This window comes from Acanthamoeba castellanii, assembly GCF_000313135.1.
Source record: "Acanthamoeba castellanii str. Neff unplaced genomic scaffold scf7180000082828, whole genome shotgun sequence".
Classification (NCBI taxonomy): Eukaryota; Discosea; order Longamoebia; family Acanthamoebidae; genus Acanthamoeba; species Acanthamoeba castellanii.
The window spans coordinates 4,876-16,923 of NW_004457578.1; the positions used below are offsets into that span (position 1 = coordinate 4,876).

The window sequence follows — 12,048 nt, forward strand, 5'->3', positions numbered from 1 at the left end:
GCGCGGAGATGGAAGCGAAAGCAACGTTCAGGGCACCACACATCTCTCGCCCCTTCGCCACCTCATCTTCTCCGCCGCCATCTCCTCGCCTATCTATAGCCCGAGAGATGTTAGAGTATACTACGCAAGAGAGATGGGTCCCAACAGCACACCTCTTGGGGTCAAATCGAAACCACTCAGCTGCTCTTCCTCCCTCCTTGCCCATCGAGCCTCAACATCGTAGCTGCTATCACGCTTGGCAACTTTGAACGTCGAACGTGATGCCACGACGTTTAAGAGACATGTTCAACAGCATCACTCCACCCCAGAAGATGCCGACGTCCACTACTTGCTCTACATCTTCTACCTCAAGAAGCTTCTTTGCAGGTACCCATCATGACGATTCCCTCAGCCTCTGTAGCTGCACGCGCCAACTCCACTCTGCCGCCGTCAACGATGTCGCATCACGACTCACGAACGGCGGCCTGCACAAGATTCGCGGCTGTACTGCCCCCCCCCCGCCAGGACGTGCATGTGCGGCTCTTCTCTTAGCTGCAACCGCTGCACACGACCCACCACTGCTCCGATGTGCCTCCCTTTCCCCCTGTCCAAGCCCCCCCCCGGGCCAACGCTTGCATCTCTCTTTCAACTTCGAAGCGCTTTGGATGTGGCCCGTCGAGTGGTGGTGGTTGGCCAAGACACCAAGAGTACTCTTCGCCCGCTTGCCTTTTCATCTCTCTTCGTGTGATCGCAAGTTACGGCGGTGGTCGATGAAGCGGCGAGCAGAGGCCGCGCGAACAGACAACTCAGCTGCGACCTCGAGTAGTACGACAAGAGACGAATAATAATAATAACAATAGTGGTGCTACCAACGACTGAAGAACTACAATAAATCACGACCACCGACCTAGTTCCAAACCAAGATGACCACCGCATAGATTGTGCTTCTCCTTCTTCTGTTGCGGTCGTCGGCTTAAGGGGGGGGGTTTCACATACCGGTAGCTTCGTCCGGCTCTTGGGCAGCGCGCCGCTTGCTCTCAGGCGCACTCGAGTCCACAAAGGCAATAGGTCTGGTGTTGGTGGTGAAATCTTCAGCCGGTCGACGGGTACCCCCCCCCCCTTTGCCTAATGCGGCACCACCACCATGAAACTGAAAAGAAAAGCTGTGCCACCATGGCAACAAGGCGAAGAAGCCACTCTCTCTTGGCTTCTATGTACAGAAGAGAGCCGTGTGTTGTGTGGGCCGTGTGTCGTGTCGTGTCGTGTCATGTGCGCTGTCTGAATGGTGTGCACTCTCTCGGCCGGCTCTTCACCTCCTCTGGCTCTTCAGGGACGTGGTGGTTACGGGGAGGAGGAGGGCGAGAGGAAGGACGGCGGACGCGCGTACAGCTGCGAAGATAGGAGAGGCGGGGCTCGGCAACGTTGCCGTCGTTTTCCATGATGCGCTCCGACAGACAACCGGCGAGACTCTCCAGCACCACGTTCATCCGCTCTCTGCACACCACGACAGGCGAACATACACAGATGATGAGTAGATGCGCGATGCTTGGTGCACGGGTGGGGAGAGTGGGAAGGTCACGTCCCGCCTGGCGGGCGTGGTGGCGGCATCGGCAGCGGGCGCGGTGGACGCGGCCGGGATGGTGGCGAGGCAGGCGTTCTTCTGGTTGTAGGCCGACTGCAGATTTTGGAAGTTCTGCAGAGCCAGCAGCACCACAGGTGGCGTGTGAGCATCAACAAAGCATGGGATGATTGAAGAAGTGAAGAAAGGTGTGAAAGATTGGGAGAGGTGCACCTTTTAAGGCGGTGCAGCCCTCGCGGCGGCTGGTCCACGAGGGGGAGGTGAAGCGGATCGTCCGGGGCACTCAGGCGGCCTCGCCCATGTGCTACCTCTTCCTCTTCAACGACATCCTCGTCATCACCGAACGAAGACGGGTGCGCCACTGCCCTCCTGTCGTGTGTCGTGTGCTGCGCGTGTGCGGTCGTATGTTGCGTGTCGTGTCGTGGAGAGCTCACCGTGGAAGGGACAGTCATGTTCGAGGAGAAGTACTACTACACGTTCAAGGAGCTGGTTTGGGCTGGAACCGACCGAAAACTGCGGGCGATCATCCCCGCCTACCCCGCGCCGAACGCCGGGTGATGAAGACAAGAGCGATCCACCACTCCTCGTCCTCTCTGCTCGTTCTCTGCGCGCACTCACTCTCCACGATCGCCTCGCCCCTTTCAGCAGTAGTTGAGCTCTTCCCGTACTCGCACGTAGCGGGGTATGCGCTGCACGGGCATGATCTGGTAGTCCTGGAACGACAGCTTGATGCCTCGGGGTGGTCCCTGCATTTCTGTCGACGCACACGACACACGACACACGACACACGAGGGTGTTGAGTTACGAGACACGAGATTGCGCGTCAGCCGGAAGTGCTGGGGTATGGGTGCGGCAAAAGAACGGACCTCGACCATCTGCGCAAAGTTGGGCTGCAGGCGCTGAAAGGTGTAGACGGCCTGGGTGTAGTTGTTGATGTACGTCGTGTACATCCGCAGGAAGGCGACTACCGACACGCCGCACACGCACACGGCACACGATCTACGACACACGCGCAAGTGAGTCCTGTGTCGCGGGTGTCGTGTTCGTGTGTGCCGTGCCGTGTGTCGTGTGTGTCGTGTAATGTACCAGCGCGAGGAAGACATCGCTGAGACAGGTCTCGAAGGACCAGTCCTTGGTGCGCTCCTCGAGCTGCATCCAATAGGAGGATGGTCTCGCTGACCCTCAAAATGAGCTCCACGTGGGAGAACAGCTTGGCCTTATCGTCGTTCGTCAGGAACCCCGCCTGCTGCAGCGGCACCATAAAGCCCTGATTGATTGGTCGATTGATTAGTAATGGTTGCATGCTCACGAGTGAGTGGCAAAATATAATGTGAAAGAATATAAATATAAATATAATATAATAATATAATAATAAAGAGGCCGCACGTCTTCAATCTCTTCGACGTTGCTGGGGAAGACTCCATAGTGGCTGTACACCTGCTTCAGAGCTCGAGATGAAGATGGAGAAACACCAGCAGAAATACTTTGAAAAGGCAACGAATTTCCATTTCAAAAAGATGGTGAAGGCCGGAGGTGATTATGAAGGTGGTGCGAAGGTGGTGATGTGTCGATCGTGTCCCCGTCTCTAGGCCCGCCGTTGTTGAGACCCTCCGCATAGCCGCCGTCACGGTCGATATGACGCGCGCTACACGAGACTTCACCGGACCACGCCGCCGCCTCGGCCGCTGCAGCGGAACTGTCAGGCCTACGCGCTATGTGAGGGGCGTGGTACTGACTTGCGCCGCACCACGGCCACAGACAGCGCCTTGTTCGGCGAATCTGCCCTCCCTATTCCGAACAATAGAAAAGAGGACAGTTCTCCTCCTTTCTATTGTTTCGTGTGCTATCCGACGACCACAAACTACGCAGGAGGTTTGGAGCTGGACGAGAGACTGCCCCCTCTTTTCATCGTCTTGTGCCAGAAAGCCAACGTTGGCACTGTAAGCAAGTAACGGAGGTTCTCTCCTCCAATCAATCTCTCTCTCTCTCTCTCTCCCCCCCCCGCAAGAGTCTTGTCCTCTCAGGTGCTTACTTGTGCTCCTGCAGCACCCATGGGTAATGCACAGCCCGGGCGAGTTGTGGACCCGCCTCAGCACGGCGGCGACGGAGAGAAGGAGGCAAAGAAAAAGGGGAAGAGGCACGGCTCCGGCGCAGTAGCTCACGGGGAGAAGCAGGCGAGCGGCAGCGATGGGGGCGTGCAGCTGCGTCACCCCACCAAGGCGTCCGGCAGGCGTGCGCAGAAGCTGCAAAAGTACTCCACCCTCACCATGTCCAAGCTCGTCACCTCCTCCTCCGAGGAGGACAACAACGGCACCGCCACGACTGCCACCACCGCCGAAACCGCTGCTGCTGCTGCTGCGACCGCCACCGGCCAGACCACAGCCGCCACGACCGCGGACTCCTCGTCGCCGCAGCACCCGTCGCAGGTGCTCTGCCTCGCCACCTCGAGTGGGCGCGCCTGTGCGTCGGCTTACTAATGCACGAGGTGCGTCTTTATGGGGGACAGGCTGAGGCCGTGGAAGACGAGATGGCGTTGGTCAAGGGCTTCCTGGCGCAATCGCAGAAGATGGGCGTGACGCCATCGGCGAGCGTTACCAGCCCAGTGGGTGGTGAGGAGGAGCAAGCCAAGGACATGTGCCTCCTGTGCGAGAGGGAGTTCGTCGTCGCCGGCAAGGTACGCACCATCGCCCTTGGCCCTCTACACATGGCGCAGTTCATTCATCACATGCCGTGCTGTGTCCCGCGGTAGTCCTTCTACGTGCTGGAGCTGTGCGGGCATGGCTACTGCGTCGAGTGTCTCTATCATCACCTGCAAGCCGAGCTGACCAAGCGGGAAAGCGAGAGCGGCATAAACGAAGACTCAGTGGCGCGCGAGAACAAGGACGAGAAGGTAGTGACAGTGTGCGTGTCCGTGGCGGGCGATGAGAACAGCGCTCGGGGAGAGGCCGACGACAAGGGCAAGGAGAAAGAGGCCGACGCAGGCGAGGAGGCAGCGGCGGAGGCCAAAGAGAAGCCGCTCGCGCTGTCCAAGCACCGCGACTTCACCTGCCCGCTGGAGAGTTGCAAGTGTGTAGTGTCGGTCGACGACCTCAAGCAAGGTGCCGTCGCCCCGTCCCTCCACGCGCGTATGGCCATGCCGCTTACGCACGGCTGCAATACCGTCGTATTTGCAGGGCTGGCGGTGTTCGGAAAGCAGGGGCCGTCCTTCGTGTCGGCCCACCCCGGCCACAGCCACCTCAAGCAGAGTCTCCCCTCCAAGCTTAGTGCATCGCTTCGGTAAGCAGGAGGGTGAGGCCAAGAGGTGGATGTACATATGCGTGCTGTTGCTCACCAGTCCGCCCGTTCTCTGTGCGGTATGGCAGGGTCTTCATCGAGTCCAATGAAAGCTTCATCATGTGCCCCAAGGAGGAATGCGGGGTGGCGTTCGAGCGCTTGCCGCCCTCTGAGGTTCCTTCCCGCCCTGCAACTCGCAGCTGCTCTCCTATACTGACGACCGGCCTCACTCATGCATGCAACGCAGGAGGAGAAAAGAGTGCCTGTCAAGGACGACGAGGGCAAGGCCATCGTGGGACCGGCGCTCGCCCACTACCACGAGTACAGATTCCGGTGCCGCGTATGCGACACCATCTTCTGTTCGGCGTGCACGACCGCGCCGTACCACGCCGGTAACCCTACCTACCACCCTCTAAGCACACATGCCCCGACTCACTTCGCACGACCGTTGGGGGAGTGCAGGGTACACGTGCCAACAGTATCAAATGTATGGTCGCTACAAGCACTGCATCATCTGTGACATGCCCGTCAAGAAGGACGAGCAGAAGGCGAAAGAAGAAGAAGAAGAAGCGGGGAGCGATAAAGGCAAGGAGAAGGAGAAGGAGAAGGTGGATCAGGACATACTCGACGATGCCGCCGCCATCTTGAACATCGAGGCGCCGAGCGACCTCAGCATTTCGGGGCACATGGCCGCGGAGCTGGCCGATGCGCTGTTATCAGGTGCGGAGGAACCGCCATCCGGTGAAGAAGTCGCTTCGGGGCCCGCGACTGTCGAGTCAGCGCCAGACGAGGGCGACCAGCCGGCGAATGTCGAGCAAGAGCAAAAGCGGAAGGAGGAAGAGGCGAAGGCCGATGAACAGGCGTGCGACAATGGCGGTGATAAGGAACAGCAGAAGGCCGAAAAAGTGGAAAAGGGAAAGGAGAAAGCAGATGACGACGATGAGGGAGAGGTAGAAAAGAAGCCGGAGCACGAGGCAGAAGCCGAGGTGGATCCAGCCAAGGAAGCGAGGGACGTCCTGCGTGCAAGCAGCAGCTCGAGCGATGAAAGCGTAGCCTCGGAGATCGGGGCGGAGGGCCTGCTGGCCGCCTTCTTTCTCCCCGAGGAAGAGAAGGAGGTCAAAGGGAAGAGGGGCAAAAAGGCGCGCAGGCCCCTCAAGCGCTCAAGGTCCCCCCCTTTCTTTTGAGCTCTCCACACTCTCAGCCCTTTGTCTATGGGCCGTACGCCATTCTGATGTGGTCCACCTCACGCGCAATAACAGCGATTCGGCAAGTGACGAGAGTAGCGAGATCAGCGAGGTTGAGAGCTGCAGCGAGAGCGAGACCGAAGAGTCGGAGACCGGGAGCGAGACCGAGAGCGCGAGCGACAGCGATGACGAGCACGTCGTCCAGCCGCCCCCTCACGTAGAAGAAGAGGAACCCGAGGAGCTCAACTACGACGACATACTTGGCGGCGATGACCTGGATCCGGCCCCCATACAGGCCTTCGCCAAGGACATCCCGAGGGTGCCCGGAGGCATCTTCTTCTGGCGCAAGCGACGCGTACGCAAGGTCCGCGACGAACTGGTGCTCGAGAAGGAGGCGTGGGACCGACAGGAAATGGAGCGCTTCCTTAAGGAGCAGTACGTGCGCCCTGCCGCTCCCTAAAAGGCGTACGGTCCAGACTAACGCTGTTGGTTTGTCGCATGCGGGGCGCACGCAGAGATGAGTGCAACCAAAAGAAGGAGATCCTGCGGAAGGAAATAGAGGCGAAGAAGCAAGAACGCGCCGAGCTCGAGGTACGCACCTGTCCCCATTGTGTGCTCTGGGGCGCTGCCCTCTCTCGTTTGTCGTGCGCGGGCCGCGTCGCTTATTCGACTTCCCTCCACGACTGTGCGGACATTGCACCGAACAGACGGCCATTCTGGAACACGAGTGGTGCGGTGAAGTCGAGTGCCGGAAAGCCATCAAGCGGTACGTACTACATAAGACCTCTTGTCTCCCCTCGAACACCCAGTTGACGTGTTCGTTTGTTCGTTGCCCAAAGGCGGTGCTTTAAGCACATGGACTGTAACCACCAGTGCTACGGCCTGGCCCTGGAGAGGGTACGTACCCCGACTATGCTTTCACTGTGTCGACAACTGTGGACGACACCTCACGCGACCTTGGGTATGGTGTACGTGCTGCTGCTGCTGCTGCAGGAATGTCTGCACTGTATCCACCCCGACTGCGTGCAAGACGACAAACAGACCAAGGTAAGATGCGGGCTTGGCGGTTCACCCCCAGTGTGGTGCGGCAGCGGCGCACTGATCCACCCCATTCCTTTCCCCCGCAACTCGCAGGATGATTACTGCAATATATGTTGGGTCGAAGGCTTGGGCGCCAAGCCCTGCATTTCGCTCACCGGCTGTGGTCACCTGTTCCACTACGACTGCGCCAAGAAGAAGCTGGCACGCCCTCCCTCACCGTCATACACCGCATCGATACACGTGCTCACTCACCTACACAACAGACCGAGGGCTGGCCCACAGCCGTGATCTCCTTTGCCTTCATGGACTGCCCACTCTGCAACGTCCGCATGGTTCGTCACCGCATCACGGCCGCGCTTACCCGGAATGATGCAACGATGGAGTTTTTTTGACGTCCTGCGATATTCGTCTGCGCCACACAGGACCATCCCTCGCTCCAAAAGCAGCTCAAGCCGTTGCTCGAGCTGGAGAAGTACGTCACCAAGGCCGGTGTTGAGCGGATTGCAATCGAAGGTACGGTCACTCGCCGCCTCCATATGCTTGCTCCGCACCAGAGGCCACAACTCACCGCGGCCGTTTACTTGCGGCCTTCGTCCTCGCTACAGGCATGAAGAAGGACGACGCCCTTGTGAGCCCGCACAGTCCCTACTTCAACAACCCGGAAAAGTACCTCTCTCTCTCCCACCTCCTCCTCCCGCACGTGTCCGTGAAACTGAGCGCGTGCGGCTGCGGTGGCTCAGGTTCGCTGCGGACACGTTTGCGTTCTACATGTGCTACCGCTGCCGGTCGCCCTACTTTGGCGGCAAAAAGGAGTGCGCCAACATGGGTGGACCCCCTGGTGCCGGAGCTCAAGGTACCTCCGCCATCTCATTCCTGCCAGGGGACGTCCACCCCACACTAACCACCACGGCGCGTCTCGCTCAGGAGGAGCTTTCAACCCGAAGGAACTGGTGTGCGGCGCCTGCAGCAACACGTCCGGACAAACGTGCCTGATCCACGGCGAAGAATACATGGAGGTGGGTCCCACCTCACGCGCTACGCCTTGCGTGTGCTAAATGCCCAGGCCTACGCGTGATAACATAACATCGCCTCCTCTTCTCTGCTGCAGTGGAAGTGCCGTTTCTGTTGCCGGCTCGCGACGTACTTCTGTGCGGGCAAGGCCCGCTTCTGCGACCCCTGCCACGGCGTACCCGGTACCAACACCCCCCGCCCCTCTCGAGAGAATCTCATGGAGCGCGATCCCTATTGACCCCCGTGCTGCCTCCGCGCGCAGCTGAGCGAGTTGACTTCAACGAATGGAAGACCGTTCCAGAGTACCTTAAGTCCGCGCCCAAGTGCAACGGTACTCCTCGTCGTACCTTGTGAGTACATTCACTGTGCTTCCGCTCTGCTCATGCCCATTCTCTCTCTTCTTTCTCTCTCTCTCTCTGCGGCGCCAGGGCCTTCCGACTGTCCGCTGGGAGTGTACCACCCGCCCAACGGCACCGAGGAATTCTGCCTGGGGTGCGTTCTCTGTCGCGCCATCCAGAGCGATAGCCAGTTCCAATTCAAGGGCCTGGTGAGCAACGCTTGACGCGCGCGTTCATCGAAAGGACGGCTTCTTGCTGTACGGCCATTGTGGTTTCGATTCGACTCGATCCTAGGTTCATGTTTGTTCTTGTATTACTACGCCTCCCTCTGTGGCGTCCTTTCCTTTGACTGTACATTCCCATTCGGGGTTCTTCAGTTCAGTTGAGTTGTGAGCTGGAGGGCTTCAGTGGAACTGCGTCCTCCGTCTCCGTTTTGCCCCTCGGCCGAGTGGTCATCGTCCTCCTCTTCGAACGGCGGCGGCTCCACGTCGCAGTCGCATATCTCGATCCCGTTGCCGTCCGGATCGAAGAAGAACAGCTGCCGCTGGCCCGTCTGAGGCACCACGCTCTCCGCAAACATGATTCCGTACTCCTTCAGCAGTTCCATGGTCAGCCCCAAGTCTTCCGTCCTGAACGCCATGTGGTGACCTACTGTGGTGCAAGACCGTGGTGAGCGTCATGCGTCGTGGCTGTGCAGAGAGCAAAAAACAGAAAAGAAAAGAAAAGACAAAGGCAAACACAAATCTGTAGATGAAGGTACCGCGCTTGAGAGAGGCAGGGTTTTTGGCGACCTCTTGCCAGTTGCCCATCTTCTTGACGGCAGCGCACGGGCCTTCAGGAAGGTCGACGCTGGGATCTTTCTCGATGATGTGGAGCGAGGTGCTGGGGGGCATGAAGAGCCACGCGCCTGCGAAGGGGAACGGTGGTCGCTTGATTCTTCGGAAGCCCATGACTTTGGTGTAGAACCGAATCATCTCGTCCACATTCTCGGTCTCCTTCGATAGATGATTGAACGAATGGATGGGCAGGCCGGGGCGCTTGGTGTTGGCAGGCTGTGTATGGCTGTCAGTAGCCCTTCCCACAACAGCCTCGCTGTGCTTGTCCTTGTCGTTGCCATTGTGGTCGAGCGCGACTGTGGCCACGAGGGTGGACACCAGAGTCGACGCCATGGTCTCGTGGTGGGTGATGGAGGGTGGAAGGGTCTATGTGAATGCAGCCGCGCGCAAGGCCTCCGTGTTTGTGCTTGTGTAGCATCAGCAACAAGGAGGCAGGGACTCACGCCCGGACACACGAAGACACCCGGTTGTGTGACCGTTCTGCGCAAGCGGCTGGAGCCTTCCGCGGATGTGCTGCATTCCACATTCTTTTCGCTCAAAACGCGCTGCCAATGTGCAACTCTCTGCATCTCGTCGCTGGTGTGTTCACCGGGGCCGCACGCACAACGTTGCAGCCAGGCTGGTAGAGGTTGTCGTGACCAGCACAAACCTGATGCCCAGCAGGGTGTGTTGGATTGGGTACGCCCAACAGTAACGCCAGTACGGGCGAGCGAAAAAAAAACGAAAAAACGAAAAAAACAAAAAAAAACTGTGACGTAGCACAAGCGACCAAACAAAAAGCCACCCAGCACGCCAACGAGATGGGACGCTTGGCATTTCTCTCACTCTGCTGCCTTTTTGTGGCGTCGATTAGCCTTGCCCAGGCAGTTGATCTCCGCGGTGTCCATCCCTCCGGTACGTCTTCTCAAAAGAGTGGAGAATATGGTGGGGGCTACTCCTGTCTGCAAACGTGCTGCCCTCGTAAATTCAATACATTCCGCACTAATTTGATGTGTGGCTCTTGTGATGATGGGCGCAGATGCGGCGCGGTACAGCGGCAAGACGTTTGAGTGCAAGGACGGCTCGAAGACCGGCCTCCCGCTGTCCAAGGTAAACGACGACTACTGCGACTGCGCGGACGGCAGCGACGAGCCCGGCACCAGTGCCTGCGACAACGGACGCTTCTTCTGCCCCAACCGCGGTCACCTCGGCCTCACGCTCTTCTCCTCCCGCGTCAACGATGGCATCTGCGGTACGTACGAGAACTGCGCGTCTAGACTCTGCTCTGGCCGTTCTCGCGACTGAGACTCACCTTCATCATGTGCTGGTCGCGTCGTCCACCGGTGCTGCACACAGATTGTTGCGATGGAAGCGACGAGTACGACGGCAAGGTGAAGTGCCCGGACACCTGCTACGCGCTCGGCGAGGACACCCGGAACGCCAAGAGGCTGGAGATCGAGGCCTTCAAGAAGGTTTGGAGCGAACCCTCATGTCCCTCCTCCTATTGTACCCGAGTCGCTCACCTCTGTTGACACACACACAATTGCACACGCGCGCAGGGTTTGGGGATCAGGCGCGACTACGAGGCTGAGGCCAAGAGCGTGCGCGAGGAGAAGCAGGAGAAGGTCGAAGAGCTCAAGGCCGCCCTTGCCCAGAAGCAGCAGAACGAGAAGGACCTCCAAGGTCGGCTGGCTAATGCCCCATTATCCATCCCCCCCCCTCCCGATTGCCTCTCTCCACGTAGTGCTGCCTGACTGACTGACGCTCGTGTGTGCCGCGTGGTGCGTGGTGCGTGGTGAATCGGATCTACAGCCCAAGTCGACGCGCTCGAGGCCAAGGCCAAGGCTGCCGAAGAGCTGCTGGCCCAGTACAAGCCCAAGGAGACCCTCCCGGGCCAGGAGCAGGCCGAGGACCAGTCCGCCGGCGAAGAGGACGATGAGGAGGGCCTTGACGATGACGACGACGAGGAAGAGGAGGACGGTGAGGAGGACGAGGAGGACGAAGCCGCGGCCGCTGAGAAGAAGGAGGCCCAAGAGGAGGTCAAGGTTCTCCTGGAGAGGACCGACGACGTCAAGGAGGCTCTCGAGCAGGCCGAGAAGGACATCGCCGGTACACACCGTCACTCCTTCACGTCCCTCTTTCTGTTTCTCTCTTTCTCTCTTTCGCTCTCTGGCGCGTGTGGCGTGTGTGGCGTGTGTGCGTGTGTGCGTGCAATCACCCGAAAACGACGTCATTCATGGTTAAATTTCGTACGATAGAGTACAAGGCCTCCAAAGCTAGAGGCCGAGAGGAGAGGGAGGTGGGGGCCGAGGAGGGCGTTCTGGCGAGCCTGTGGCGATTCCTCGTCGGCTTTGCTCCCTCCTCCCTCTCCTCCACCTCCTTGCCTCTCTCCGGAGAGGCGAAGATGTCAGGTGATCATCACATGCGCATACACACGCACCCGCCGCCAGCTCCTCTTCTATGTCGCGTCGCTTTCGTGCCTCTCGTTTCCAACCTTCGGCGTTTGAGTGACCACACTCACACAGCGGTTCTCACCGTGCGGTGGTGCTTGTCGACAGACTTGGAGGAGCTGCGGGACAGGCTGAGAAGCGTCCGGCGCGAGGTCGAGAACACGGCCACGGAGATCTCCAACCTCGAGGACTACTTCAAGCTCGACATGGGTACGACATACGGGCTTCCATCCGCCCACCCGTCTTCTTCCCCCTACTCCCCGCCCATATGGGCACACATTGACGCGGCCCCGATCAGGTGAGGACGCGTTCTATGGCATTCGCGATAAGACCTTCGAACTGAAGACCAACGAGTACACCTACAAGCTGACCCCCTTC

General features: G+C 59.1%; 6 protein-coding genes across 6 annotated transcripts; 3 read left to right on the plus strand and 3 right to left on the minus strand.

Annotated features, from left to right (window-relative positions):
- Nucleotides 1-260: 260 nt before the first annotated feature.
- Nucleotides 261-824, plus strand: ACA1_000790 (uncharacterized protein; the record flags this gene model as incomplete). Its single annotated transcript, XM_004343270.1, has 1 exon — nucleotides 261-824. The coding sequence occupies one exon, from the start codon at nucleotides 261-263 to the stop codon at nucleotides 822-824; it is 564 nt and encodes a 187-aa protein (XP_004343320.1).
- A 420-nt stretch (nucleotides 825-1,244) lies between these two features.
- On the minus strand, nucleotides 1,245-1,926 carry ACA1_000800 (uncharacterized protein; the record flags this gene model as incomplete). The annotated part of the gene is made up of 3 exons (XM_004343271.1): nucleotides 1,245-1,469; nucleotides 1,535-1,672; nucleotides 1,810-1,926. Coding segments are annotated over 3 exons (480 nt in total), but the record flags the coding sequence as incomplete, so codon positions are not given.
- Nucleotides 1,927-2,199: 273 nt separating this feature from the next.
- Nucleotides 2,200-2,713, minus strand: ACA1_000810 (guanine exchange factor for rac 30, putative; the record flags this gene model as incomplete). The annotated part of the gene is made up of 3 exons (XM_004343272.1): nucleotides 2,200-2,304; nucleotides 2,425-2,522; nucleotides 2,671-2,713. 3 exons carry the CDS (start codon nucleotides 2,711-2,713, stop codon nucleotides 2,200-2,202), a joined length of 246 nt encoding a protein of 81 aa, XP_004343322.1.
- An 896-nt stretch (nucleotides 2,714-3,609) lies between these two features.
- Nucleotides 3,610-8,629, plus strand: ACA1_000820 (MYC binding protein 2, putative; the record flags this gene model as incomplete). Its single annotated transcript, XM_004343273.1, has 21 exons — nucleotides 3,610-3,984; nucleotides 4,065-4,232; nucleotides 4,308-4,656; nucleotides 4,732-4,834; nucleotides 4,921-5,005; nucleotides 5,079-5,223; nucleotides 5,294-5,996; nucleotides 6,091-6,450; nucleotides 6,531-6,606; nucleotides 6,723-6,781; nucleotides 6,855-6,912; nucleotides 7,009-7,062; nucleotides 7,150-7,296; nucleotides 7,320-7,388; nucleotides 7,479-7,569; nucleotides 7,662-7,722; nucleotides 7,797-7,909; nucleotides 7,981-8,072; nucleotides 8,165-8,249; nucleotides 8,330-8,398; nucleotides 8,496-8,629. 21 exons carry the CDS (start codon nucleotides 3,610-3,612, stop codon nucleotides 8,627-8,629), a joined length of 3,396 nt encoding a protein of 1,131 aa, XP_004343323.1.
- Nucleotides 8,630-8,778: 149 nt separating this feature from the next.
- Nucleotides 8,779-9,574, minus strand: ACA1_000830 (glyoxalase family protein; the record flags this gene model as incomplete). The annotated part of the gene is made up of 2 exons (XM_004343274.1): nucleotides 8,779-9,056; nucleotides 9,166-9,574. 2 exons carry the CDS (start codon nucleotides 9,572-9,574, stop codon nucleotides 8,779-8,781), a joined length of 687 nt encoding a protein of 228 aa, XP_004343324.1.
- Nucleotides 9,575-10,249: 675 nt separating this feature from the next.
- ACA1_000840 (uncharacterized protein) lies at nucleotides 10,250-12,021 on the plus strand (the record flags this gene model as incomplete). Its single annotated transcript, XM_004343275.1, has 7 exons — nucleotides 10,250-10,472; nucleotides 10,577-10,692; nucleotides 10,780-10,903; nucleotides 11,033-11,329; nucleotides 11,479-11,631; nucleotides 11,779-11,880; nucleotides 11,969-12,021. Coding segments are annotated over 7 exons (1,068 nt in total), but the record flags the coding sequence as incomplete, so codon positions are not given.
- Nucleotides 12,022-12,048: the final 27 nt, after the last annotated feature.